At 40.8% G+C, this 27,605-nt stretch overlaps 1 protein-coding gene across 4 annotated transcripts in view; it reads right to left on the bottom strand.

Moving 5' to 3' along the window:
* Positions 1-27,605, bottom strand: part of RBM47 (RNA binding motif protein 47) — a 213,742-nt gene that overhangs the window by 7,571 nt on the left and 178,566 nt on the right. For 2 of the 4 annotated variants that reach the window (XM_075333882.1, XM_075333889.1), the window contains 3 exons: positions 19,565-20,727; positions 4,810-5,016; positions 700-887 (listed from right to left, as the gene is read on the bottom strand). In XM_075333882.1, coding sequence (XP_075189997.1) covers positions 700-887; positions 4,810-5,016; positions 19,565-20,696 — 1,527 coding nt within the window. In that variant the 5' untranslated portion in view covers positions 20,697-20,727. The remainder of the gene's footprint in view (positions 1-699; positions 888-4,809; positions 5,017-19,564; positions 20,728-27,605) is intronic. The other 2 variants (XM_075333897.1, XM_075333902.1) reach the window with 2 other exon arrangements.

Below are 27,605 nucleotides of genomic sequence, written 5' to 3' on the forward strand. Positions count from 1 at the left end.
CACTCGGCGCTCGCGGTACAGTCTAGGCTGCACGCCAGAGCTCAGGTGAGAGCTCTGGAGTGTAATGCAGGTACCTGAATCCAGGCCTGGCATTACTGGAGATTCCTCCGGTAGCCAGTCCAACGCTGCTAGTGTATACAGGGATGGTTAGGCAGGGATTAGCAATATGCACTCAGAACTGCTCGTGGTTCTGGGTGCATATATTTCACCTGACAGGTTCCCTTTAAATATTCCACTCCACACCCAGTCTCTTTCCCAATATGTCCAAGTCCCTTCTTCCGCAATAATTTCCTTCAGAAATAGTTGGTTTCTGGAAGGTTTCTTAGAGTAGGGTAGAGCTCATGAGATTTGCTGCCATCTTTGTCCAGGAGTGTTGCCTAAAAGGGCACTTATTATGGTCAGGGAGAAGTTGTGGTCCTGGCCACAAAGATCAATTGAAACCTCATTAATCAAAAATAGCTTCTAATAGAAAAATTAGGCTTGTGGAATGATAGTTTTTCTATTCGTCACTTTAGAGAAATTTGGTTTGGATACATTTTATGTGCAAGAATATGGATAACCCTCAGTTGAGTCCAAACACAACATTTTTTACATAAGACAGAATTTTGCATCGCAGGTGAAACTTTCCTTTAAACCTACACAATATTAATTTCTAATTGAACATTTCTATATATTACATATATTACATGTGTTACCAACCTGAAATGGTGGTGGAGTGGACACTGACGGCAGAACTGCGGCTGCAGCAACAGCAGTGGCGGGGTCGGCCTGCACCGTGATGGGATTGATCATGTGCTCCATCCCATGGATTTTGCCCTCTTCGATCAGCTTAGCAGCTGATGCAGCCTGAAATACGGAGTACTGGGTGCCAATGGTTGGAATGGCCACTGGAACATACAGAAATTAGTGAGTAATGCTGTATTCTTCATTTTATCCTATATTTTTTTTTTTTTATAAATTCATAATGAAGAATGTGTCGATGAAAAGTTCATATTAGCTGCATAGTGATGTGACACCATGACAGTGATGGAGAATAATTGAATGTATTAAATAATTCTAGTTGGAAATTATCTATTTAGCTCCATTGCTGCCGAACAGATTACAGCAAATTATAGGCCGCCGATTGTGGTAATCTATAGTCTGCAGAAGTGTGTGTCTGATGATGGATTTACAAGGTAGACACATAAAATTCCTACGGCAAGAAAATCCCTGTAACAATGTAGTATTAAAAAGGAGTGACTATTTTAATGCCATAATATGGCAAGAATACCTGGACATCCCTCAGTTCTACTGAATAGACTTAGATCCCTATAGAATTTTTATTGTCATCTACGTCCATATCTGTACAAGTTTGGGATCTGTTGGGGTTGACACTAGTGGGCATCTATATAAATACAGGCTTAAAAGGAAAAGGCTGTCCAACCACTTAAGGGGAAAAACCTGGTGTCAGGTTCCCTTTATGAACAGCAGCGACCACTAGTGAGCTCTTATATACAGTATTCTGGAATGCTGTATATATAAGAGACCAGGCCGCTGTGTAGAATGCAAACCTCACCTGGGGGACAATCCGGATCGACGCCTTCTCCATCTTGTGCGATCATCATCCACCTTCCCAGCCCCATGTGCATGACGCGTCCTACACCATCTACACAGGCAGCCATTGCGCTCCTGCGCATGCACACTTTCACCTGCCTGGCTGAGGTCAGATCAAAGTATTGTAGTGCACATGTGAAGGCGATCTTTGAATTTTCCTCGCACCTGCGCATTACAGTACTTTGCTCTGCCTTCAGCAGGACAGGTCAAAGTGTGCATGCGCAGGAGCGCAACGGCGGATTTTCTAAGGATGATGTAGGACTTGTCATCCACACAGAGCTGGGAAGTAGGACCACAACTGCACAAGATAGACAAGGCGCCGGTCCCGAGACAGCAATGCTCTAGATCAGTATAATAATGGACTTTTTTTTTTTTTTATGTACTACAGAGCGGCCTGGGCTCGTATATACAGCATTCTAGAATGCTGTACATAAAGGCTCACTGGCAGTGGCCACAGCTTATAAAGGGAAAAACCTGGTGACAAGTTCCTTTTAAGTTTGCCATTGGTCTGTGTTCTTCATGTTCTGTCTAAACAGATGTGATCCCTGCTGTCAATCAGTGATTGTAGCAGTGATGTGTTGGTCACTGCTGTGGAAAATGGTTAACTGCAGCCAGATTCAAACTGGCCCATGGGGGGGTTATCAGGTTAATTCCCCAGTAGGCCCCTGCAGGAATAAGCCCCCCACCACTCTATATGAGCAGTAGTAGTCAAAATACACTTTATTCACAAATGGCAGCATCTCAATGTTCATTCAACAAATTACCAAGTTTATTATAGAAAGGAAAAGGTAAATTTGTGAATGAGGGTTAATATTTGCATGTAGATGAACAGTGGGACCCCAGAGTCAATATTACTGGTGGGCACTTAGTCCGACACTGGCTGCAGCGGTCACATGTCAACCACACAGAGTAAGTAGTGACCTGAGGGTGACCAGATAGGTCCAAATAAAAAAGGGGAAAAAAGTTGATAATGCTGAGGGCAGTCTTTTCTGGCCATGTAGCCATCAGATAAATGGTAGCCCGTGAAATTAATGGACATCTTAAGTCCACCAAGAACTTCTCTCTACAACAACCATGTGCTTCAAAATCGGGAAAATGGAAAAGGATTAATGAGATTATCCCTTAACATAAGGCACTGTTATTTGCATTCGTTGTAGTGTATGGTGTGCTTCCAAAATATATAATTGATAAATTAGGTAAATTCTAATCATAAATAATAAGACATTTTCTTCTAGCTGTGCTGTACATATATTGTATGATTAAACTTTCTATGCGCCATATGCAACGTACATTAAACAAGTGGTCTAGGACTTGGAAAAGCATCTTGCACCATAGCTATAGTATGTTAGTCTAGCAGATAAGAAGGCATGAATGAGTGATTTGGGAAACAATGATCAAGGAACACAAAATGATTGATCAATTTCAGATATGAGAAACAGATCCTTGTAATGAAGGCTGATTCAATAGCAGTGTATTCATGTTAGGAAGTACGGATTGTGGAGTAATTCGTAACAAACACATCATGTGGCCAGTCCCTTTTATACTCTACAATATGTATATGGGGAATGGGGTTTATTCTCTATAATTGTAGACATTATGGACCATGATAAAGGGGTTGTATGAGATTACAAAAAAAGATGCTCTGTCAGAAACAGTGCCGCCATTGACATAGCCAGTGTACCATATTAAAAAGGACCACCCACCAGGATTTTCATATATAAACTAAAGCCAACCCTATATTGGCGCTATCATGCTGATTCTAAAAATACCCTTAGTTGTGAGATCGGATGCATAGTTTCTGAAATACAGGCAAGTAAAGTTTGTGAAATGCACTTATTTTGATGGTGCTGCAGAATATCTAATAGGTGGGTCGGGTTTTGCTAGTTATTCTTGCCCCTGTCTGTCTTTCCTCCCCCGTCTCTATAGGAACAGGGGGAAGAAGGAGGGACAGGAGGAGTAAGGACAGGCAGGTAGACAAAAGGGCGGGAATAACTAGTAAAACCTGACTCACAGATATATTCTGTAGCTGCTATCAATCAAATAACAGGGCATTTCACTAACTTTACTTGCCTGTATTTCAGAAAGTATACATCCGATCTCACAACTAAAAGGTATGGTTAGAATAAGCATGATAGTGCGAGTATAGCACTGGCTTTAGGTTATATATGAATATCTTGGTGGTTGGTCCTCTTTAAAGTTTACCTCAATTAGAGAAAATGGGGCTAAATGAGAATACTAGTAACAGACCATGTAAAACAGTGGCGCTGTTTCTGGAAGAAAGTGGATATTTTTTCAAACTCACACAACGCCTTAAAAAGGAATACTAAACCTAGAGTACAAAGTTTAGAAAAACGATAATATAGGAAGTCCAGGAAAAGCCCTGCCCCACGATCCCGATAAGTAATCACTTTGAAGAAGACTACGGTCAGCCTCTCCCCGGCCCGATAAGGCCGCTTACAGGGAACAACCACAGTGCATGCAGTTGGAATGGAAAAGTCGATCATTTAGACTTTAGGTTTAATGTCTCTCTATGTGGTTTGTAATTTTAAAGAAGTGGTTCACTACTCTACTATAGTGGCCACATCCCTGTAAATCTGATCGGGAAGGATTTTTCTAAATACCTTGTTCAGCCAATTCTGCCTCTGAGTGGAACTATTGTGGTCCGCTCATCCCCATGAATTGACCCCCTGGGCTCTGTGACCTCTGGGATCCGGTGATGGCAGGTCACTGACATTACCAAGGTGGGCCCTAGTCTTACTGAGTGACTGGTCTGTGGGTGGCGTTTCACTGCTAATCACAGCTCGGCATCACTTCTGCTTGCGGCCCTCTGCAGTGAAGGAGAAATTGCGTGAGATGCTGGGTTGTGAAACGCCACCCACAGCTAAGTCACTCATGAAGACTGGGGCTGACCTTGGTGGTGTCAGGTGGAAGTTGACATGACATCACCGGATCCTAGAGGTCACGGAGCCTTGGGAGTCACTTCATGGGGATGAGCAGATAGTGATAGCGCTGCTCAGAGGCAGAATAGGCTGAACAAGCCTTTCCTTATCAGTTTTACAGGGATGTGGCCACTAATGCAGAATAGTGAACCACCCCTTTAAGTCCACTTTTATAACTATGGTTTTCCATGCTCCACTTTAATAAACACCATCCAGATTTCTTCACTGAAGGAATGAATTGAATTATTAGGGATCAGTGTAAAATGTTCGGACTAACCTGCACCAGGTTTAAGAGCAACTGGGTTGACCGCTGGTAACTCCAGGTTGGGTATAAGTTCAAAGCCTTTTTCTTGCTGTTTACCCTTCCCTTCATGATATCTGCTATAAATGCCGCGGCCAGCCGAATATCCCCCCAGGTACGTGCCCCGGGGACCGGGGGCTCTGTTTCCAGCTGCACCTCGCCCTCTGCCTCTTATGCTGCCTGCTTGTAATACCAACATAACACAATCAGAAATCACAGGAGATCACAACTAAAACCGCCAAGAGCAAATGCCGAGCAATGGATAGGCGTTTCCATTTTTGGTGAATGACAAGCATCAAGGAGCAAATACAAGAGTTTCTACAGTCCCTCTTTCGGGGCTAACCTGGCAAAATATTGGTTTCTCCACTTTTTCTAAAACTTGCCAGGGATATTTCTGTATTTTCTTTAGATTCTAACTCCTTCCAAGATTGCAAATGGTCATTACAGATCTTGGTGCAATGTCATCTTCAAAATGGAAGCACGAGTTAAGCAAATTGCAGGTTTTGTGGAAACAGAAGCAAAAATACAAGTAAACTTTTATTACATGACTGGAAATGGTTTAAAAAGGGAACCAGATCATCAATGCTATAGCATTAATGGTTCGTGCAGCATTAGAGTCCAGCTCCGTTATTTTACTGGGATATGTTTTACGCGAAACTGTGCAACATGTCAGAGAAAAACATTTATAAGCCGTCCGAGGACCTTACTGCTCCGTTGACTAGTCTAAGGGCTTGTTCACCTGTGTTTTTGCCATATATTTTTTTTACCCATGTGTTTTTTGTTATGGAAATAACACATTTCACAGTACCAGCAAAGTAAATGAGATTTCTGAAATCTCATGCATAAACTGCTTTACTTTTTTTCCTTGCGGATTTACAGATTTGAACCTTCAAAAAAAAAAAAAAAAAAAGAAGAAGGGTTTTGTTTTTCTCAAATCGGCAGCATGTCAATTTTTCAAGTATTTTTTGCACCATTTTACACCCATTCAAAAAAAACCCCCACACATTAAAAATGCACTCAAAAATGTATATATTTTACACAGCATTTTTCCTTCCAACACGTTTTTTTTGCAGCAGAACAGTCTGTTGCAAATGTGCGTACATACAAATATTTAGTTGCAGAAATTTTTTTTTGCACCGTTTTTGCAACATTTGGCTGAAAAAAATGCAGAGCAAAAAATGCGCATTTTTTGCATGTTTTTTTTTTCAATTGAATTCAATTGGTGAAATAGGCTAAAAGAATTGACATGCTGCAGATAATTTTCTGCACCAAACCTGCAAGTAGAAAATATTCAAACTGCTCACCAAATTTCAGGGTTCTCATTTACTTTGCTGGCACCAGGATTTGCTTGCAGTTTTAAAACAAAACTGCCCTCAAAAACGCATCAAAAAAAAACTGCGATAAAAAGCCTTATAGGCATCTTCTACCTGCCCCACTCCCCATGAATGTGTACAGGGAGAGACTTGTCACTAAGGGGTAACGGGGCAGGGAGACCGGGAGAACACATTGGGGGTTGGCCTCCTAGATAAGCAGTCCCTGGCCGGCTTTTAAAGTGAACCTGTCAGGTGCAATATGCACCCAGACCCACGAGCAGTTCTAGGTGCATATTACTAATCCCTGCCTAACCCTCCCTGTATCTAGTAGCATAGATAAAGAGATCTTTAGAAAAAGTATTTCTAAAGATCTTTCATCTAATGCTAATGAGCGCTTGGACTAGTCCCAAGGAGTTATATCCCCCGACTAGTCCGCCCTCTGAGCATGTTAGCGCGCGCGCACACACACACACACACACACACACACACACACACACACACACACACACACACACACACACACACACACGTGTACTAACATGCTATTTAATTCAGCATCACCAGTGGTGACGCACATACCTGTGTGCACTGACTGTGCTTCTGAATGCCAGGCACTTCCGAACATGCGCAGTATGAAGCTCAGTTTACGCATCCCAGCTTCAGAGAGGTCTACTGCACATGACGGGAAGTTTTGGGGACTTAAGAGAGATCACAGCGGACACAGATACAAACGTCACCGCTGGTGATGCTGCATTGAGTAGCATGTTAGTACACCCCTGTGTGCTACCATGCTAAGAGGGCAGACTAGTCAGGGAATAGAACACCCTTGGGACTAGTCCCTGCGCTCATTAGAATAAGATAAAACATCTTTAGAAATACTTTTTCTAAAGAGCTCTTTATCTATGCTACTAGATACTGGGACGGTTAGGCAGGAATTCGCAATATGTACCCAGAATTGCATGTGGTTTTGGGTGCATATCGCACCCGACAGGTTCCCTTTAACTGTAGGTTTTCTTTGATGTGCTGCTGTTTTGCAGAGTAAAACATACCTGACTGACATGGCAGAGCTGGACTCTTGGTTCATGCTGCTCATAAATCAACGGTCAGGTTCCTTTTATATTATACTTGTTCTTGACAGAATGCAAAATGTTTGATTTTAGATATTGAAATATTATATTTTGTGTGTCTATCCACCTATATGCATCTCAAGAAGGATAGTTGAATAGATGAAATCTTCACCCAAAATGTTACTTTCATATAGTCCAAAAACTGGCTGAAAGTGTTGGCATCCTTGAAATTGTTCCAGAAAATTAAGTATTTCTCCCAAAATTATTGCAATTACACATTGTTATTCAGTTATTCACATGTTTAATTTCCTGTGTGTTTATTGGAACAACAAGAAGAAAAAAAAAAAAAAAAAAAAAAAAAAGGCAAAAACTAAAAATTGGACACAATTTTACACAAAGCCACAAAAGTGGGCCAAACAAAATTGTTGGCACCTTTCTACAATTGTTGGTAAACAACTGTTTCTAACGTGTGATGCTCATTTAAACTCACCTGTGGCAAATAACAGGTGAGGGCAATATGAAAATAATGCCTGAAACCAGATAAAAAAGGGGAGAAGTTGACTCAATCTTTGCATTGTGTCTATATATGCCACACTAAGCATGGAGAACTGAAAGTGAAGAGAACTGTCTCAAGACTTGAGAACCAAAAATTGTTGAAAAATATCAACAATATCAAGATTAGAAGTCCATCTCCAGAGATCTTGATGTTCCTTTGTCCATAGTGTGCATCATAATTAAGTTTACAGCCCATGGCACTGTAGTTAATCTACATGGATGTGGACTACAGAGAAAAATGGATGAAAAGGTTGCAATAAAAGATAGTTCGGATTTTGGTTAAGCAGCTCCAATCAAGTTCCAAAAGACATTCAAGCTGTCCTGCAGGCTTAAGGTGCATCAGTGTCAGCCTGAACTATCCATCGACATTTCAATGAAATGAAACGCTATGGCAGGCAACCCAGGAGGACATCAGTGCTGACACAGATACATCAAAAAACTAGACTGCAATTTGCCAAAATGTACTTAAGCCAAATTCCTTCTGGGAAAGAGTCTTGTGGACAGATGATATCAAGATAGGATCTTTTTGGTAAAACACATCATTCTACTGGTTACCGAAAACGGAAGGAAGCCTACAAAGAAAAGAACACAGTACCTACAGTTATATATGGTGGAGGTTTAAAGATGTTTTGGGGTTGTTTTGCTGCCACTGGGTGCCTTGACTGCTTTCAAGGCATCATGAAATCTGAATAATACCAAAAGGATTTTGGACTGCAATGTGGTGTACAAATGTCAAAAGCTGGGTTTGCATCCTAGGTCATGGGTCTTACAGCAGAACAATGACCCCAAACATACTTCAAGAAATCCCCAGAAATGGATGGAAACAAATCGCTGGAGAATTCTGAAGTGGCAGAAATGAGCCCAGATTTAAATCCCATTGAAGATCTCTAGTGGGATCTTAATTGCTGTTGGGACAAGGAGCCTTGAAATATGAGAGACCTGGAGCTGTGTTCAGGCAAAGAGTGTTCCAATATTCCAGTTGAGAGGTGTAAGAAGCTTGTTGATGTTTATAGAAAGCAATTGATTGCAGTTATTTATTCCAAAGGGTGTGCAACCAAATATTAAGTGGAGGGTGACAACAATTTTGTCTGGCCCATTTTTGGAGTTTTATATGAAATTATGTTCAGTTTGCCTAAGTTTCTCTGTGTTGTTCCAATACACACAAAATGAAATAAACATGTGCATAACAGAACATGTGTAAGTGCAGTAATTTTCTGGGAGAAATACTGAATTTTCTGAGGGTGACAACATTTTCGTCCTTGACCAAGCATAGAAGAGATCAACAATTTTGACCAGGGTTTGATCCGATTTGCTCGATTTCATGTGAACAGGGGATGTGAATAAATGGGTAATTTTCTGATAATACATGGGCTCTTGTGTTAAACATATACACACACACACAGATATTTTTTTTTAAAGTAAATATTTTTTATGAATTACTGTCTGCCATGTTTTACTTGGACCAGCACTATTTGACCCAGGTGTTTTGTAAATTAGCAGGGGCCTCCAAGAGAGCTTCCACCTATTTTTGCTCCCAGCTCACAGTATGAGATGAGGGTTTTTTTTAGCTTGTCATTTGGTGTTGGTGCTGTGTGGCGGCCATTGTTGTGGTGGTGCTGTACTTGTGGAGCGGTGTGGCCTGGATTCATGGGGACAACCTATCAGCATGGGTGCTTTGGGGCTTCATAAAATCTGATTAGGTTGTTAAAGTAAGAACGTCATGTTCAGTTTGGAAAATTTTTACCTGGTGGCGGCAGAGCAATATTTATATATATTTTATAATAAATATCACAATCTGCATTTAAAAATAAAATAAAAAAAAAATAAATAGAAATCTTGTAAATCGTCACACTTTACCACTGGGGCTATTTTAGACTCATACTTTGTTCTTTACGACTGCAAGGAGTGTCATGCACCAGCCCCTAAACTCCACTACCTTGTAACCCTCCAAATTACTGTAATTATGGGTTATAAAGGCTGTGGCCAACCTATGTTCAACAACTGTAAATCCTTACCAAAAAAAAAAAAAAATAATACCTTCCTCTAACTGCAGTACTGTACCCATTCGTTCCAACTGTTCTCAAATTAAAAAACATCCCTGAAAGCCAACCACTGGAATAAAAAACAAAAACTAATTGGGCATGGGCTAGAACCGCCCTATCGTCATAACATACAAACTGGTCAAAATTATATATATATATATATATATATATATATATATATATATATATATATATATATATATATATATATATATATATATATGTATGTATGTATGTATATGTGTGTGTGTATATATATATATATATATATATATATATATATATATATATATATATATATATATATATATATATATATATATATATATATATATATATATATATATATATATATATATATATATATATATATATATATATATATATATATATACATATATATACACATACATATACACACACACACACATATACATACATACATACATACATACATACACACACACACAAACACCCCCATTCCCACTTCTTTTCTTTAGGTATGATGGTGAAAATGGTTGCTGATCTCACAGACTTCCCTAACAAATAGGCTCCACCACACCCCCAACAAAAAAAAAAAAAAAACCTAGAGCAGCCCAACTTTTCCCCGCATCTTTATTATACCCTTGGAGCAATTCTCAGTTCAGTTCCCATTTAAGGCTATGTGCGCACGTTGCGGATTTACCGCGGATTTTGCAGTGGATTTGCTGCAGAAAATGTGACTTACATTGCTGCAGTCATTCCACAGCAAATCCTATGGGTTTTAAAAAGTGTTGTGTGCACACTGCTTTTTATTTATACCCGCGGATTTTCCGCTGCAGGATTAATGAGCATGTCACTTCTTTTCTGCAGGTACCTGCATTTTTTGCCATAGATAATGGTAAAACTCCGCAGGGACCAGCTTGCGGTAAATCCGCGGTAAAACAGCATGTGGACTTCGCTGCAGTTTCAGTGCGATTTTTTTTTACCGCAGGTGTTGGATTCTTTAAGAGGGTCCTGATTTTCCTTAAGAAAAAAGCACTTTCTAGTACGCACATGGCCTAAAGAAGACTTTTCACAAGTCTCATCAGCATTATAGAAAAAGAACAGGAAACAGTCTAGAACATCCCGGTGTAAAAAGTGCAAGATTTAAATTTTCTCTTTGACTACAGATTGTGAAAACAAAAAACAACTAAAAATACACAAAAAACAAAAAGTTTAATAAGGGAAAAAACAACCTACAAATCCTCAATTTAAAAACAGTAGGTCATTTTCTGGTGACAGTTTCCCATTAAATGAGCTAAACTTCTTATGCACAAAATCGGTACTCATGGAAAAATTCTGGCCTGGCCATGTTGAAGAACTACGGGGCAGATTAATCTTTTGCCATACTGTTTTTTTTTTCCCCCCGAGATAAAAATTGTTCTAATTGTGAGGAAAAAAAATTCATCTATTTTTCCAAATAAACTTTTTTTTTTCGTTTTGTCTGCGTTTTTTGTTTTGTTTGACATCATGGGCATGATTTTGGTTATTGTCATATTTCAGCCAAGCTTATCGCTTGCGAGTTTTGGAAATGTAGCAACATTTTTGGACAATTGTAGTACCCTTTATGGAGTGCAATACCTGTACATTTTCTGAATTCAATTCAATATTGCTTAAAGCCATCCATTTTAAAGCTTATTCAAAAGGCATGGAGAACTTTACTCCAAGTAGGTATAAAAGAGCCAAAAGAAAAAAAAGCAGCATCTTTTGTATCAGTCATAATGTAAAAAGAAAAATAATCAAAATTGGCACACAAGACGTATTTTGTGGCAGACAAGACAAAAAGGTTAAATTAAAAAAACTCTTAAACAACAACTTGGGTATCTCAGAAAACTAAAGGAGGGTTGTGTCTATATAAATCGGACAGTCCTAGCAAATTTGTGAGAATTGGTACCTACAAGAATTGTACCTACAAGTTTGTGTATGTGTATGCTATATATCAGAATAGTAAAACCTGCGTGTTTCTTATATTTTGCATTCTGACAAGAACGAGGCATTACTCACGTACGCTTCCATATAGCACGGTAAATTTAGACTTAAGGAAATCTTGTATTTTAGCTCAGAAAGGATTCACAGCTTTAGTATGAAAGTGGGATGTAAAGTACATGCCAGACATCAGGAAACAAATCATGGTTGCTTATGTCAGAGGTAGCGCTACCAGGTAATCAGGTGACAAACAAGGATTGACTGATAACGGAGAAATGAGGTGCACTATGACCAAGAGGGAGAAAAAGTGTTCATGTGACCTTGGTAATGTTCTCTTATCTGCCGTGCTCACACATTACAAAGTAGATTTATAAAGGCTTCCTCGCCCTGAGGTTTTCCTGCTCGATATGTAGCAAGACTGAAAATATATTTATAATTATAGCGCCATTTATTCTATGGCGCTTTACAAGTGAAAGAGGGTATACGTACAACAATCATTAACAGTACAAAACAGACAGGTACAGGAGGAGAGTGGACCCTGCCCGCGAGGGCTCACAGTCTACAGGGAATGGGTGATGGTACAATAGGTGAGGACAGAGCTGGTTGCGCAGTGGTGTGCTGGACTGAGGGCTATTGTAGGTTGTAGGCTTGTTGGAAGAGGTGGGTCTTGATGTTCCTCTTAAAATAGATGAATATACACTCAGGGCCAGAAATATTTGGACAGTGACACAAGTTTTGTTATTTTAGCTGTTTACAAAAATATGTTCAGAAATACAATTATATATATATATAATATGGGCTGAAAGTGCACACTCCCAGCTGCAATATGAGAGTTTTCACATCCAAATCGGAGAAAGGGTTTAGGAATCATAGCTCTGTAATGCATAGCCTCCTCTTTTTCAAGGGACCAAAAGTAATTGGACAAGGGACTCTAAGGGCTGCAATTAACTCTGAAGGCGTCTCCCTCGTTAACCTGTAATCAATGAAGAAGTTAAAAGGTCTGGGGTTGATTACAGGTGTGTGGTTTTGCATTTGGAAGCTATTGCTGTGACCAGACAACATGCGGTCTAAGGAACTCTCAATTGAGGTGAAGCAGAACATCCTGAGGCTGAAAAAAAAAAGAAAAAATCCATCAGAGAGATAGCAGACATGCTTGGAGTAGCAAAATCAACAGTCGGGTAAATTCTGAGAAAAAAAGAATTGACTGGTGAGCTTGGGAACTCAAAAAGGCCTGGGCATCCACGGATGACAACAGTGGTGGATGATCGCCGCATACTTTCTTTGGTGAAGAAGAACCCGTTCACAACATCAACTGAAGTCCAGAACACTCTCAGTGAAGTAGGTGTATCTGTCTCTAAGTCAACAGTAAAGCGAAGACTCCATGAAAGTAAATACAAAGGGTTCACATCTAGATGCAAACCATTCATCAATTCCAAAAATAGACAGGCCAGAGTTAAATTTGCTGAAAAACACCTCATGAAGCCAGCTCAGTTCTGGAAAAGTATTCTATGGACAGATGAGACAAAGATCAACCTGTACCAGAATGATGGGAAGAAAAAAGTTTGGAGAAGAAAGGGAACGGCACATGATCCAAGGCACACCACATCCTCTGTAAAACATGGTGGAGGCAACGTGATGGCATGGGCATGCATGGCTTTCAATGGCACTGGGTCACTTGTGTTTATTGATGACATAACAGCAGACAAGAGTAGCCGGATGAATTCTGAAGTGTACCGGGATATACTTTCAGCCCAGATGCAGCCAAATGCCGCAAAGTTGATCGGACGGCGCTTCATAGTACAGATGGACAATGACCCCAAGCATACAGCCAAAGCTACCCAGGAGTTCATGAGTGCAAAAAAGTGGAACATTCTGCAATGGCCAAGTCAATCACCAGATCTTAACCCAATTGAGCATGCATTTCACTTGCTCAAATCCAGACTTAAGACGGAAAGACCCACAAACAAGCAAGACCTGAAGGCTGCGGCTGTAAAGGCCTGGCAAAGCATTAAGAAGGAGGAAACCCAGCGTTTGGTGATGTCCATGGGTTCCAGACTTAAGGCAGTGATTGCCTCCAAAGGATTCGCAACAAAATATTGAAAATAAAAATATTTTGTTTGGGTTTGGTTTATTTGTCCAATTACTTTTGACCTCCTAAAATGTGGAGTGTTTGTAAAGAAATGTGTACAATTTCTACAATTTCTATCAGATATTTTTTGTTCAAACCTTCAAATTAAACGTTACAATCTGCACTTGAATTCTGTTGTAGAGGTTTCATTTCAAATTCAATGTCGTGGCATTCAGAGCCCAACTCGCGAAAATTGTGTCACTGTCCAAATATTTCTGGACCTAACTGTAGGTCTTCAGCCATTATACTGATCTAATATTTCTAAACCAAAAAAGTTTAAACATTAAAATTAAAATGGGTTTTGTGAAAATCCCTGTCTGGAATTTGTTTTAAGAAAACCAAGGTGTGCTTTACTCTACCTCCCAAGGTCCAGCTCGAGCTCTTCCACAGCTCCTAGTCTCTAGACGTCGCTCAGCGCTGCAGACGTCGGTCCAGAGCTGCAGACGTCACATCGACAGAGCTGCAGACTAACCAAGTTAATATCCTCTGCCCGAGTTGAGGTCATGAGTCGCAAAGACACACGGATTTCAGTTGTTGCCTGCAGCACAGTAGACAAAACGCTAGCACCGCAGACAACAACAGGGGTTGGTATGTAAGCACAGTTTGGTTTTTATTGTAAAACAAACTGAGCTGGGGACAGAGGTCATCCGATACAGGAAGAGGAATTGTCAGGTGAAAAAAAGTCATCAGTTATCCACAGGATAGGCAATAACTTATTGATCAGTGGGAAAAAACATCTATGTGATGGCACCAATAAAAATTATTTTGTTGTAACTTTACCTTATTATAATGAATGGTAATTGTATGGGATCTGAAATACCCAGACAGCTAATTTGAAGCTCCTGGATTCCAATGCAAAATATCCATGTAACCCCAATGCAAAATATCCATGTAACCTGTGCAATATATACTGTACAACTAATGTGTTTTTTGGCCTCCACTGTCCTTTCTACACAAAACTGAAAATGGCAGATAACCAGAAAACATAAATCATTTCACTCTTCTACACTACAAAAAAAATATATGAGTCATTAAAAGGGGTTGTATGCTTTCAAATTTTTGTTAAAGAGAACCTGCCAGGTGCAATATGCACACAGAACCACGAGCAGTTCTGGGTGTATATTGCTAATCCGTGCCTAACTGTCCCTGTATCTAGTAGCATAAAGAGATTTTTAGAAAAAGTATTTCTAAAGATCTTTTATGATATGCACAAGGGCTAGTCACAAGGTGTTACTTCCCCTGACTAGTCTACCCTCTTAGCATGGTAGTACGCCCACAGGGGCGTGCTAACATGTTACTCAATGCAGCATCACCAGAGGCGACGTGCGTACCTGCGTCTACTGTTCAGTCCCCTGCACTTCCAGTCATATGCAGTATGAAGCCGAGTGTACGCATCCCAGCTTCAGTGAGGTCTAGTGCGCATGACCGAAAGAGCCAGGGACTTCTCAACAGCAACGACAGAGGACACAGATGCGCGCGTCACCGCTGGTGATGCTGCATTGAGTAGCATGTTAGTATGCCCCTGTGGCGTGCTACCATACTAGTAGTGTGGACTAGTCAGGGGAAATAACACCATTGTGCCTACTCCCTGCACTCATTAGCATATGATAAAAGATCTTTAGAAATACTTTTTCTAAAGAACTCTTTATTTATGCTGCTAGATACAGGGACAGTTAGGCAGGGATTAGCAATATGCACCCAGAACTACTTGTGGTGTAAGGGGTGCTTCACACATCGCGAGATCGCTACCGAAATCGCTGCTACGGCACGGTTTTTGTGACGCAACAGTGACCTCATTAGCGATCTCGCTGTGTGTGACACTGAGCAGTGATCTGGCCCCTGCTGTGAGATCGTTGCTCGTTACACACAGCCCTGGTTCGTTTTCTTCAAAGGCGCTCTCCCCGCTGTGACACACAGATCGCTGTGTGTGACAGCGAGAGAGCGACGAAATGAAGCGAGCAGGGAGCAGGAGCCGGCATCTGGCAGCTGCGGTAAGCTGTAACCAGGGTAAACATCGGGTAACCAAGGTGGTTACCCGACATTTACCTTAGTTACCAGCCTCCGCAGCTCTCACGCTGCCTGTGCTGCCGGCTTCGGCTCTCTGCACATGTAGCTGCAGTACACATCGGGTTAATTAACCCGATGTGTACTGTAGCTAGGAGAGCAAGGAGCCAGCGCTAAGCAGTGTGCGCGGCTCCCTGCTCTCTGCACATGTAGCTGCAGTACACATCGGGTTAATTAACCCGATGTGTACTGTAGCTAGGAGAGCAAGGAGCCAGCGCTAAGCAGTGTGCGCGGCTCCCTGCTCTCGCGGTTATGATCGCTGCTTGGCTGCTGTGTTTGACAGCTAAGCAGCGATCATAACAGCGACTTACAAGGTCGCTGTTACGTCACAGAAAATGGTGACGTAACAGCGACCTCGTTGTCGCTGTCGCTTAGTGTGAACCAGCCCTAAAAAGGTGTATATTTAAAGGTGTTAAAATAAACAAACGCTAAACAACACCAAACTGCACTTTGTCTCCAGCGATGTCCGGTCTCCATTTGACTACTATGGTGACATAATGTTGACAGCACAGCAGCCAATTACTGAGATTAGGACTTGATGCCACTGACAGCATAAGCTACTGAGCGCAGTGATTGGCTGCAGTGGTGACATTAAACTCAACACCGCTGCAGGTAAACGCAGACTGGGACAGCAGAAGGGACACAATACTGGAAATATTTTGGTGAAAATGGACAATCCTTTTAAAGCCTAAACTATAATTTACCAACCAGGTTTAAGGTCAGAAAATATATTTCTACATACTGTATATAGTGGGAGGACAAGAATTACTTGTATGATTCATTCTAAATAACTGGGATCTAGAATTTTTTGTATTTTATTGTACAAAGTTTTACATTTTGAGTGTGATCAAATGTGTTTCTCTCAACTACGCTTGTTGTTAGCTTACTGGCTTCAATGAATGCCAAATCAGTCATTTTTGGATTGTTGTAACTTCCACTGGGTCACAGTGCACCTCATAACTAAAGTCAGCAATCATGGAGACGGGAGAACAATGAAACATGTCGCATAATAAATGCTTGCTAATGATATTCAGGACTATACAAACATTTTTGGAGAATTTTGCTCTTCAAAACAATTTGAGATGATCTTTGCAAATTTGCAGAAAGAAAGACAGAAGGATTTGTTAGATAAAGGATATAATAGCTACACATGGTTTTGCCAGTAATCAGAAATCAATTTCACAATTTTTTCCCACATGATGAATATCGACCCATAAGAAATGTAACACAATAGCAAACTTAAAGAGTAACTAAACTTTTTTTTTTTTCAGAATTTAATCAAGTAATGAAACTTGGCAAATCACTTTAAAGGATTTCTCTATATTCCTATTAAAAAAAATAAAGGCATGCAAGTGGCTTCCAAACTATGGCTTTTCCCCAGTCGATTTTCCTGTATTCAGCTGTATTGATATCAGAACGCACTCATTTGGAGTACAGATGATGGCAGTGAAATGGTCGGCACTAGTCTCCTCTGAATGTTGTACTTCGGCTGGAGCAACACTTGCGTGTGACTTACGTGAGGATTAAATTTCTCGGACTGGCCGTGGCACTCCTGACAGGAGCCGGTCAGCTTCATGTATTTCTACAGGAGAGCCGCCAGCCGGTTCGGGCGATGTGAGCATCGCACAAATCACACGCACGTTGTGCTCCAGCTTTAGGGTACGGTTCCACTTGCGCGTAGTTTCTGATGCGAGAGCATTGGGAGCAACATGCTAATGACCCTCTGCTGCAAGCCAAGGGTCATGCAACTCTGATCCAGAGCTGCGGAAAAGAGGGGAGGCAGCACTTTCTCCCTCTCCTCCACTGCCTGTCTCTATATACATCGCACTGCAGTCGGATGACATGCAAGTGCAGTGTGAGGTTTCATATACACCCATAGACTAATACGGGTGCATGTGAGCAGAGACTTGCTGCCAAACGCAGAATGCTGTGATTCATTTCGCATGCCAACATGGCATGAAAAATCAAATCACAGATGGACACTGCTTCATAGTTTTGCACTGGTGCAACTGCAATCCAACGCAATATCAGATTGCACTCGTCCGTGCAAAACGCAAGTGGAACCGTACCCTTATGAAGACAATCTCTTGCAGCAGTTTATCCCCAGAGTTAGTGAGACAAGTGCTGAGCTGATCACTCCACTACTATCATCTGTACTCCAAATGGGTACATTCTAGTATGAATTCAACTAAAATCAAGCAAACGGACTGGGGTAAAGCATGGGTTTGGAAGCAATTTACATGCAAAATTTAACAGAAATGGCGACAAATCCTCTAATAAACTGAATTGCAAGTGTCCATGCTGACCAAAAAAAAAAAAAAAAAAAAAAAAAAAAGAAAAAATTGAAGTTTAGTTACTTTTTAAAATAGAGCTAGAGTTAGTATTCTAATAATAATAATAATAATAATAATAATAATAATAATAATAAATCAACATTTGTCTGATTCCTAACTATTAAATTATATTAGTGGGCCAAACCCTTTATCACCTATCCCAGGATATAACTAATAAGTCTATGATTGCTGGGGTACAGTTCAGGTCACATATGTGCACTGCTGCTCTGTTCACATCTTTATCACTCCCATAGACTGAATGGGGTCTTTGTGATAATGGATCACAATGCTTTTGTCAAAAGGGTGGCACTCTGTCTTGTGATCAGTGAGTGTTGCAGCATTAGGGTACCTTCACACTTTAGCGATGCAGCAGCGATCCGACCAGCGATCTGACCTGGTCAGGATCGCTGCTGCATCGCTACATGGTCGCTGGTGAGCTGTCAAACAGGCAGATCTCACCAGCGACCAGTGACCAGCCCCCAGCCAGCAGCGACGTGCAAGCGACGCTGCGCTTGCACGGAGCCGGCGTCTGGAAGTTGCGGACACTGGTAACTAAGGTAAACATCGGGTATGGTTACCCGATGTTTACATTAGTTACCAGCGCACACCGCTTAGCGCTGGCTCCTTGCTCTCCTAGCTACAGTACACATCTGGTTAATTAACCCGATGTGTACAGCAGCTACATGTGCAGAGAGCCGGAAGCACAGGCAGCGTGAGAGCTGCGGAGGGTGGTAACTAAGGTAAATATCGGGTAACCACCTTGGTTACCCGATGTTTATCTTGGTTACAGCTTACCGCAGCTGCCAGATGCCGGCTCCTGCTCCCTGCTCGCTTCATTTCGTCGCTCTCTCGCTGTCACACACAGCGATCTGTGTGTCAGTGGGAGAGCGCCTTTGAAGAAAACGAACCAGGGCTGTGTGTAACGAGCAGCGATCTCGCAGCAGGGGCCAGATCGCTGCTCAGTGTCACACACAGCGAGATCGCTAATGAGGTCACTGCTGCGTCACAAAAAGCGTGACTCAGCAGCGATCTCGGCAGCGAGCTCGCTGTGTGTGAAGCACCCCTTAGGACCCTTCAGCAATCATTCATTTATTACCTCCCCTCTAGATTGGTAATAGGTTTACCCCTTTAATCAAGTCTTATTGCATATTACCATATTTGCTTCATAAACGTCTAACCTACATTTGCTTTTAATCTACAAATATCTAAGTGTTGGATACAGATGAAATTTTAAAATACAAATACTTTTTTGGCTTCTAGATAAGTGCATACAGTTACCAACCTTTGACGAAGTAATCTCGGTTTGGACCAATCAAAGCATTATATGGATATCCATAATAGGCTAGAGTGTAGGGGTCACAAGAGTAAACATAATTAGGCTGAGCAACTTCAGGGGTGGTGGTGGTGGCCGGTGCTCCTCCTTTAGCAGCTTTCTGGTAACGCGTGTACTGTTCTTTATCAACAGGTTTGGCCAAAGTAACCTCTATACAAGATCCTTCCAGTTCTGTCCCATTCAGGTTTCTCATGGCCTGGACGGCATCCTCTCGACTGGTGAAATGCACAAACGCATAATCACGAATTTTCTTCACACGCTCAACACACCCTGGATTGTACTGGCCAAAAATCTTTTTAATTGCGTCCTCAGATGTTTCAATCATCAGGTTCCTTACATACAGAATTTTTACAGTCTCCATGACGTCTTCATCAACATCAATCTCTGGCTCTGCCCAATCCACAGCTATCTGATGGCCCCAGAGCTGGATTCGTCCAGGCATCAGTTTTCTTCTAGCCATAGCAGCAGCTCTGTGGCTTTCATATTCGACAAATGCAAAGCCTCGATTTTTCATTTTATCAGCAGCACTAGCATAGACTATGACATCTAAAACCCCTTCTGTGACTTTCGAGATTTCTTCCAAGATCTCCTCTCTCTTTTTCATCTTTGGAATGCCCCCAATAAAAAGCCGACAGTTATCTACGCTGCAGCAAACACCTAAGAGTCTTCCAGGCCTTATTTCATAATTGTTAAGTTCTCGGACTGCCCTCTTGGCCTCATGCTTTAGAGTATACATGACAAAGGCATAGCCTCTGTTTTTCCCATCAAAGTCCATCATCAGACGCATTTCATAGATTCTACCCACACTTTCAAAGACAGGGACAAGTTCATCCTCATATACATCACGGGGTATTTTTCCCACAAACACTTCACAGCCACGTGGTGGATGGAGCCCTTCCCATCCTGGTGGTGGACCTCCATATTTTCTCTGCCCATTCTCTTGGACCATTGCGTAACCTGTACGTTCCATGAGTGCAAAGAGAGCAGGTTCATTCGGGGCACCGGCAACTCCCTCTGTGATCTTTGATGTCATGTTCGTAGAATCGTTACTCATCATAGCAAGAGAATCCTCTGCTGTCATTATGCCAAAGTCATGCAGTACTTGCTGGAACCTATTGAAGAAGAATAGCAAAATATTAATATGTGAGCTGACAGAGTAAACTAAATAACAGCAGCGAAAATAACTCACATTCTGCCATACAGCACAAACTAGAAAAAAAAAAAATTTGGCTAAAAAAAAATAAATAAAATCACAAAAAATATATATATGAAGAAACAGCAGCTACTCTGGAAGTGAAAGACACTCCTTATCATGCAGGGACTTGCACAACAGAAGGCAGAAACCCTTCACCCAGCAGTTAGGAAGTAAATATACAGATTGATTCATCGTTACTAATATACAGACACGAATGAGAAAGCAAAAATATATCATCTTCGCTAATATTTTATTTTCGATATGTAAAATATAATATATATATATATATATATATATATACACACACACATACATACATACATATATATATATATATATAATATTTTACATATCGATATATATATATCTCACTCACTTATTACACTCCACAGCACTTTACAGACATCACTGTCCCCATTGGGGTTCATACTGTATCAGTAGGTCTCTGGAGTGTTGGAGGCAACTAGAGAGCAAGGGAGGAGCCCCACGCAAACAGGTGGAGAGCATAAAAATAAAACACTCCCTTTAGAGGTTTCACTTGGTGGGATTTGAACCTAGGACTCCAGCACTGAGAAGTTGCAGTGCCAAACACGAAGCTACCAAGTGTAAAACTCTGGCATAATATATCTAAAGAGGTCATCAAAATGGCTATAGTCACAAAGATGTGGTCATGATCATATAGACATTTAAATTTTAGTATCTGTCCATTGTAGTATACAGTCAAAACCCAAAAAGTGTTGGCACCCTTGAAAATTGACTCCAGAAAATTAAAGTACTTCTCCCAGAAAATTATCGTGAATACACGTTTTATTATACACTTGTATAATTTCCTTTGTATGTATTGGAACAACAAAAAAAATGGTAAAAATTGGACATCATTTTACAGAAAACCCCCAAAATGGGCTAAAATTGTGGCCACCCTCAACTTGCTATTTGGTTGCACACCCTTTGGGTTTAAATAACTGCAATCAGTTGCTTCCTATAACCATCAACAAGCTTCTTACACCTAATCAACTGGAATTTTGGACCACTCTTTTGCAAACTGCTCCAGGTCTCTCATATTTCAAGGCGCCTTCTCCCAACAGCAATTTTAAGATCTGTTCACAGATGTTCAATGGGATTTAGATCCGGACTCATTACTGCCACTTCAGAACTTTTCAACACTTTGCTTCCATCTATTTCTGGATGCTTCTTGAAGTTTGTTTGGGGTCATTGTCCTGCTGGAAGACCCATAACTTAGCAGCCAAGATTTCTTACCCAGGGCACTACATTGCCATCCCATATCCTTTGGTAATCTTCAGATTTCATGATGCCTTGCACACAGTCAAGGCACCCAGACCAGAGGCAGCAAATCGCCCTGTCCCAAAATATCTTTGAACCTCCACCATATTTGACTGTAGGTACTGTGTTCTTTTCTTTGCAGGGCTCAATCTATTTCCAGTAGATAGTAGAATGATGTGCTTTACCAAACCACTCTTACCTTGGTCTCATCTGTCCACAAGACACTTTCCCAGAAGGATTTCGGCTTACCCATATACAATACATTTTGGCAAACTGCACTCTAGCTTTTTGATATCTCTGTGTCAGCAGTGGGGTCCTCCTGCCATACCGATTTATTTCATTAAGATGTGGACGGGTAGTTCACAATGACACTGATCCACTCTGAGACAACAGGACAGCTTAGATTTTTTTGGAACTTGATTAGAGCTGCTCTTTAACAATCTGGACTATCCTGTGTTGCAGCCTGTCATCAATTTTTCTCTTCCTGTCCTCATACAAGGAGATTTGCTACAGTGCCATGGGTTGTAAACTTCTTGATTATGTTATGCATCGTGGACAAAGGAATATCAAGATGTCTACAGATGGACTTCTAACCTTGAGATTGTTGATATTTTTCAAAAATGTTAGTTCTTAAGTCCTTAGACAGTGCACTTCGGTTTCGGTCCTCCATGCTTCGTGTGGCACACAGACACACGATGCAAAGCTTGAGTCAACGTCTCTCCTTTTTTTCTGGTTTAAAGTGTGATTTTCATGTTTCCCACACCTGTTACTTGCCACAATGAGTATGTATGTATGTATGAGCATCACATGCTTGAAACAAAAGTTGTTCAACAACAATTTTAAAAAGGTGCCAACAATTTTGTTCAGTCTATTTTGGGGGTTGTGTGAAATTATGTCAAGTTTGCCATTTTTCTCCATTTTTTTTTATTGTTCCAATACACAAAAAGAAAATAAACGAGAAACATGAAAGACATCTACAGCTCTTTGCCATACACGTAAATACATCTGGGCTGGACATCTGGTATATGGTCTGTGCTTAAAGGGATTATTGGCAGTTTAAAATTTAAGACATTACTAGAATGGAAGGCAAAGCCATTGGATATTTATGCAATCGCATACAAAAAAGGAGTTTTTTTGTTTTTATTTTGTGGGTGGTGTGGGGGGTAATTATAAACCAGCTTCCGATGTGGGTGAATAGGAATACCCATGTACAGTTGGAACGTTCCAAGATGCAATAATGGTGTCTTATTATATAAACACTTGATAGACATGTTCCATATTTAACACATTTTGCAATGATGAGTCGTGAGCGTAATTGGAATAATAGGTTGATTAAACACATTCTCCAGACTATTATAATCTTCTCTATGTATGTCACACAGCTGTATGACTAGTCTGTATCCATCAAATGCCATTTATGAAACGTATAACTTCATGCCAGCCTTGTTCCTGGCTTCTAGCTGGGAGGTTACCCAAGTATCCACCAACAGCTGAACTTTGGCCCCACAAGGAAACCCATGGTCACTCTCGCCTCCCTAGACCTCCAGGAAGCCAAGGGCATTGTACACTGAAAATAATATAGTGTTGACTGAAAGGATTTTAAGCGAGACTCACAATTTACTAAACCCATCTAATCATCCTTCTAGGAGTTTCGGTTTTACCACTAGGTTTCTTCCTCCCAGGAATTAGCTTTTCCTTTGGAAATGTCTAATCTCCATGATCTAGATTCCTACACAAGTGTATGTGGCAGATCTGGATCTCCAGCAGTTGGTTGACATACTGGTTCTACCAGCTTCAGGGCACAATTACACTTTAATTTGTTTATTCGAATGATGTTGCCATGGTGAATGCCACATCACCGAAGTGCCAGCGGAAAAAACTTTGTGAACCCTAATTACAGTCTGAAGTGAATTGCAGCCTTCTTTATTGCTGAAATATATGGTCATGGTTTCAGACATGAAATACAGAGCTAGCTGATGAAACCCTGCCCAATATAACAGCTTTAACCCCTTCACACCATGGCCATTTTCCATTCTTTGCAGTTTCACTTTTTCCACCCCTTCTTCCTAAAACCCATACCTTTTTATTTATAAGGCAGTATAGCCGTACAATGGCTGAACTTTTGAAAGACACCATTTATTTTACCACATAGCATAAGGAGAAAAAAATCCAAGTCTGGTGACGTTGAAAAAAGAAAAAAAAAAAAAAAAAAATAATCATTTTTGTAATTGCGATGTTCAATAAAATTGACCTGCCATTATGATTTTTCAGGTCGGTATGAGTACATAGATAAACAAAAGCTATACATGTTTGCTATCTGTTTACAAGTATTTAAATGGGGAAGGGGGGGGGGGAAATGCTTTTATTGCCATGTAATAACTTTCTAACTTTACAGGTTTTGGGGCTAGACGGCCTTATTTTTTTGCACACAGGGCTGACATTTTTACAGCTACTTTTTTGGGGTAGATATGATACGTGGATTCCCTCTTATTGCAAAGTTTTTACGGCGCAAAGAAAAGGAATTCTGTCGGCTTTTGGAGCTGGGGGGTATGCCATTTACCAATTGGAGTAATTTATTTTATTTTATATTTTGATAGATAAAAACATTTCTGAACTTAAGGGACTTGAAGCGGTGATTTTCTGATCCCTTGCTCTATACAGAGTAGGGAATCAGAATCAGAACTGCACTGTAAGGCTATGTGCCCACGCTGCGGATTTACCGCGGATTTTGCCGCGGATTTTCCGAAAATCTGCAGCAGCGGCACTTCCAAGCCATTTCAATGGCATTTTGGAAATGCTGTGTCCATGCTGCGGATTTTTGATCCGGAAAAATCTGCAGCATGTCAATTATTGTTGCGGATTTTGGTGCGGATTTTGGGTATAGAATGGGGGAAAAAAAAAAAAATCCGCATCAAAATCCGCGGCAAATTCGCGGCAAAAATAAGGTGCGGATTTGCCGCGAAAGTCGCTGATTTTCATGCAGAAAAATCCGCAGGTACATTCTACCGTGGACACATAGCCTAAGGCAGACATCACGATCTATGAACGCCGCCTCGTAGCCGGCATTCACACGATTTGTTATACGTTTATTTCCTTTGTGTATTTGAACAACACCCCAAAAATGGGCTGGACTAAATTGTTGCCTCTCTCAACTTAATATTTGGTTGCACACCCTTTGGAATTAATAACTGCAATCCATCTCTTCCTATAACCATCAACAAGCGTCTTACACCTCTCAACTGGCGTTTCGGACCACTCTTATGCATACTGCTCCCTGTCTGTCATATTTGAAGGCGCCTTCTCCCAAAAGCAATTTTAAGATCTCTCCACAGGTGTTCAATGGGATGCAGAGCCACTTCCCAACTCTCCAGCACTTTGTTTCTATTTCTGGGAGTTTCGTGAAGTATATGTGGGACCATTGTCCTGCTAGAAGACCCATGACCTAGGACACAAACCTAGCTTTCTGAAACTGGGCACTACATCCTTTGGTAATTTTCAGATTTCATAATGCCTTGCACACAGTCAAGGAACCCAGTGCCAGAGGCAGCAAAACAACCCTTTAGGCTGGAAACACATCTATGCGAGTAAAATCGGTCCGACTGGGCTGAAAAATACTCGGCTGATTTTAGTTCACTTTAGGTGCGAGTGCAACGCTAGTGCGATGCTTTTTGCTCACGTGGGTGTCACGTTTGCGATGCTAGTTTCATGCAACATCTTAAATTATATAAAAGCTATTACACATGTCATTTAATTTACCTTTGGGAATGTGATGTCACATTCATCTGTTGAATATTTAATGAACGAAGTTACTGCCACACTCGCAAATGTGAACGCTGGTGCGCGTGTGTGATCCTACTTTTAATCCCCTTCCATAGGAAATCATTGGGACAAATGGTGCGAGAAACTCGCAAAAAAGCAGCATGCTGCGATTTTTTTCTCAGTCCGATTTGGACTGAGGAAAAAAAAAAAAACGCAGATGAGAGCTGAATCATTCACTAACATGTGTCCGATTCCAATGCGAGTTTTTCTCGCATTGCTCTACTGCGAGAAACTCGCAAGTGAGAAGCAGCCCTAAAGCATCTTTGGGCCTCTGCCATATTTGACTATAGGTTCCGGTTTCTTTTCTTTGTAGGGCTCATTCCATTTTCTGTAAACAGTAGAATGATGTGCTTTACCAAAAAGCTCTATCTTGGTCTCATCTATCTAGAAGACTCTTTCCCAGAAGGATTTTCGGCTTACTCGCGTACATTTTGGCAAACTGCTGTTTAGCTTTTTGATGTCGGTCTCAACAGTGGGGTCCACCTGGGTCTCCTGCCATAGTGTTTCATTTCATTCAAATGTTGACGGCTAGTTTGCACTGACACTGATGCACCCTGAGCCTGCAGGACAGCTTGAATTTCTTTGGAACTTGATTAGGGCAGCTTATCTACCATCCAGACTATCCTGCGTTGAATCCTTTCATCAACTTTTCTCTGCTGTCCACGCCCATAGAGATTAGCTACTGTGCCATAGTTTGTAATCTTTCTGTTGTGTATGGTGGACAAGTAACATCAAGATCCCTGGAGATGGACTTGTAACTTTTTTTATTCTTATTTTTTTGCTCACAGGAATGACAACATGTTGAAGCCCGAAACAGACAAATTTTCTTGGCACACTTCAATGTAGAAGGCTGTATATATTAGCTACATGCCATAAAGGTAATAGATTTATGGCTTTTACTCCTGTTTTCTTGGCCATAAAATGAACTCATTTATTTTAAAATTAGAGGCCCACAATCATGTTCACCATTAAGAAGCAAATTTCTCAACCTCTACACCCTGAGGCAAAATGTACCAGGTCAGACTGGATTTTCCTAATTTACCTTGATCGAAATCTAGCATTACGGTACCTTCTCAAAGTAATGCACATTTTCCAATTAGCAGACTGCAGACCACACTTTGGATTTCCCTATCAAGGCAACAGTTGAACTACTGAAGGATATTAGAACTAAATAAATTCACTAAAATTCCTTTGATACAGTATCTAAAAATACAGAAAGTAACAAAATTATACTTTTGTTTTTAGTAAATAAGTGTGATCAACTAATTTAGATGATGGTAGTAATCCATGAATACATTTACATAATGAGCATGAGAAGGAAAAAACCAAAAACAAAAAAAAAAAACCATACTCTTCGGTACTGCCCCATAAGTATAACATTGGAGCGAGTGCTATCCAACAGAACATAGTATAGCACTTGTCCGATTTATACCCCACTGAGAGCGAGCCATTCATCATAGTGTTTGCTTGGTGCAGTCTTTGGGCCTCTTGGACAAAGCATTTCTTGCGAAACGCGCGTCGGGTGCAGTGGGACCTGGCCCTTACATGTGGCTCTTTGGACTGGTAATTGTGTTCACATTGAGGCACTTGCCTCTTTTTGCTACACTTGTGCCTACTATGATATTTATTACTTACCATTTCTGGAACTTTATGGTGATTCTTAGACTGTTTTATTGAATGGTCTTATGTTATTAT

Source organism: Anomaloglossus baeobatrachus, chromosome 1 (genome assembly GCF_048569485.1).
Source record: "Anomaloglossus baeobatrachus isolate aAnoBae1 chromosome 1, aAnoBae1.hap1, whole genome shotgun sequence".
Classification (NCBI taxonomy): Eukaryota; Metazoa; Chordata; class Amphibia; order Anura; family Aromobatidae; genus Anomaloglossus; species Anomaloglossus baeobatrachus.